This window comes from Auxenochlorella protothecoides (genome assembly GCF_000733215.1).
Source record: "Auxenochlorella protothecoides strain 0710 unplaced genomic scaffold scaffold69, whole genome shotgun sequence".
Taxonomy (NCBI): Eukaryota; Viridiplantae; Chlorophyta; class Trebouxiophyceae; order Chlorellales; family Chlorellaceae; genus Auxenochlorella; species Auxenochlorella protothecoides.
In genome coordinates this window covers 94999-96586 of record NW_011934426.1, presented here as the reverse complement: position 1 = coordinate 96586, position 1588 = coordinate 94999, and the positions used below count along the sequence as shown (strand labels likewise).

The following is a 1588-nucleotide window of genomic DNA, read 5'->3' as shown; positions in this document are numbered from 1 at the left end:
GCCCCGGTCCCCCCCCGCCGGCCGCCGCCGCGGCGCGGTTCCGGGAGGTGCAGCTGGCCCTTATCCTCGATCGGGTGGGCCCGCTGGTGGTGCACCAGCTGCGCGGCTGGGTGCTAGCTGCGGGCGAGGCACGCGCCGGCGCGCCCGCCGACCCTGGCCTGCTGCGCTTTGCCGCGCACCTTGCCCTGGCGCTCTGGGCGCTGGGCGTGGTGGGGCTGGACGCCGCAGACTCGGGGTGGGCTGAGTGGGAAGGGGGAGGAGAGGGGGTAATGCGTGGTTGTCGTCCAGGGACCAGGACTGGGACGTCAAGGTCTCCGGGTGCTGCGAGGGGCGGCGCCATGCCACCCTCACGCACACACACCCTTCCCTGTCCCTGCACTGCCCACCAAGGCGACTCACCGTCTCCTTCCACTCCGCAGGGCGGCGTTTGCGCAGACGCACGACGTCCTGCACCGCCTGCTGCAGTTCTACGTCGCCTACCTGATCGACGCCGGGCACGGCACGCTGGTCCCCGCCTACGCCTGCCACCTGCGTGCGGGCCTGCGCCGCCTGACCCTGGCGGTGTTCTGGGACGGGCTGACGCGGCCAGGGGCCGAGGCGGTGGCGGCCTGCCGCTCCGCATACCTGGCCGCAGACGCCGCCTTCTCCCGCTGGCAGGGGCGCGGCGATGTCGCGGCGGGGGAGGCCGCGGCGGCTGCGCTCGCGCTGGTCGCGCGCGCGCGCCGCTCGACGGCAGGGGGCCCGGGCGCGCGCGCCGACGCGCTGCGATGGCTGGCCTTTGACAGAGCGCTGCGCCACGACCTGGTCGCCCAGGCACTGGCCGTGGCGCGCGAGCTGGCCCTGGGCGGCGGCGCGGGGGCGCGTGCGGGCGCGGCGCTGTTTGGCGCCGTGCTCCCCGCCGCGCTCGGCGCCCCGCTGGAGGACTGGGTGGAGGGCCTGCGGGATGAGGCGGCGCGCGAGGCAGAGGACGAGACCATGGACACGGAGGTGTTGGAAGAAAGCACGTCGAACATCGCCCAGCGCCAGCTCAACGAGCTGGCCATGTGGTCGGCCTACTTTGAGCTGGACGCGCTGTTCGAGGAGTGGCAGGCCGCCTACCTGGACGTGCGGGGCGCGGGCACAAGGGTTGACAACGAGGGCGAGGATGTGGACGCCGGCGGAGGGGTACCGCCGGCGGTATGCCGGGGCCTGGTTGAGCAGGGCCTGCCCCTGCTGGGCGCGCTGACCCTCTTCCTGCGCGACGGCTGCCTGGACGTGCTGGTGGACAGCGCGGGGGATGAAGGGGCCGCGTCGGGCGTCCCGGCCCCCGGCGAGGCCGCGGTCGTGCTGGCGCCCGGGGGCGTGGCGCCGGCGGGCGCCTTCCCCGCCTTCCCCGGCGGCGAGGCGGGGGTGCGCCGTGCGGGCGAGCTGCTGCTGGCGGGCCTGCACGGCAAGCTGCCGGGGCTGGCCTGGGCTGCGGGGCCCGCCCCGGAGGGCATGCCTGGCATGCTCAGCGTCGCAGTGGAGGTGGAGGGATCCGAGGGCGGCGGAAGCCGGGGCGCAGCTGCGCTCCTGGGCCTGGCGCTGAAGGGCGGCCTGGTGCGGGGCA

General features: G+C 75.9%; 1 protein-coding gene across 1 annotated transcript; it reads left to right on the top strand.

Annotated features, from left to right (window-relative positions):
* Window positions 1-943: 943 nt before the first annotated feature.
* F751_5734 (hypothetical protein) lies at window positions 944-1225 on the top strand (the record flags this gene model as incomplete). Its single annotated transcript, XM_011403223.1, has 1 exon — window positions 944-1225. The coding sequence occupies one exon, from the start codon at window positions 944-946 to the stop codon at window positions 1223-1225; it is 282 nt and encodes a 93-aa protein (XP_011401525.1).
* Window positions 1226-1588: the final 363 nt, after the last annotated feature.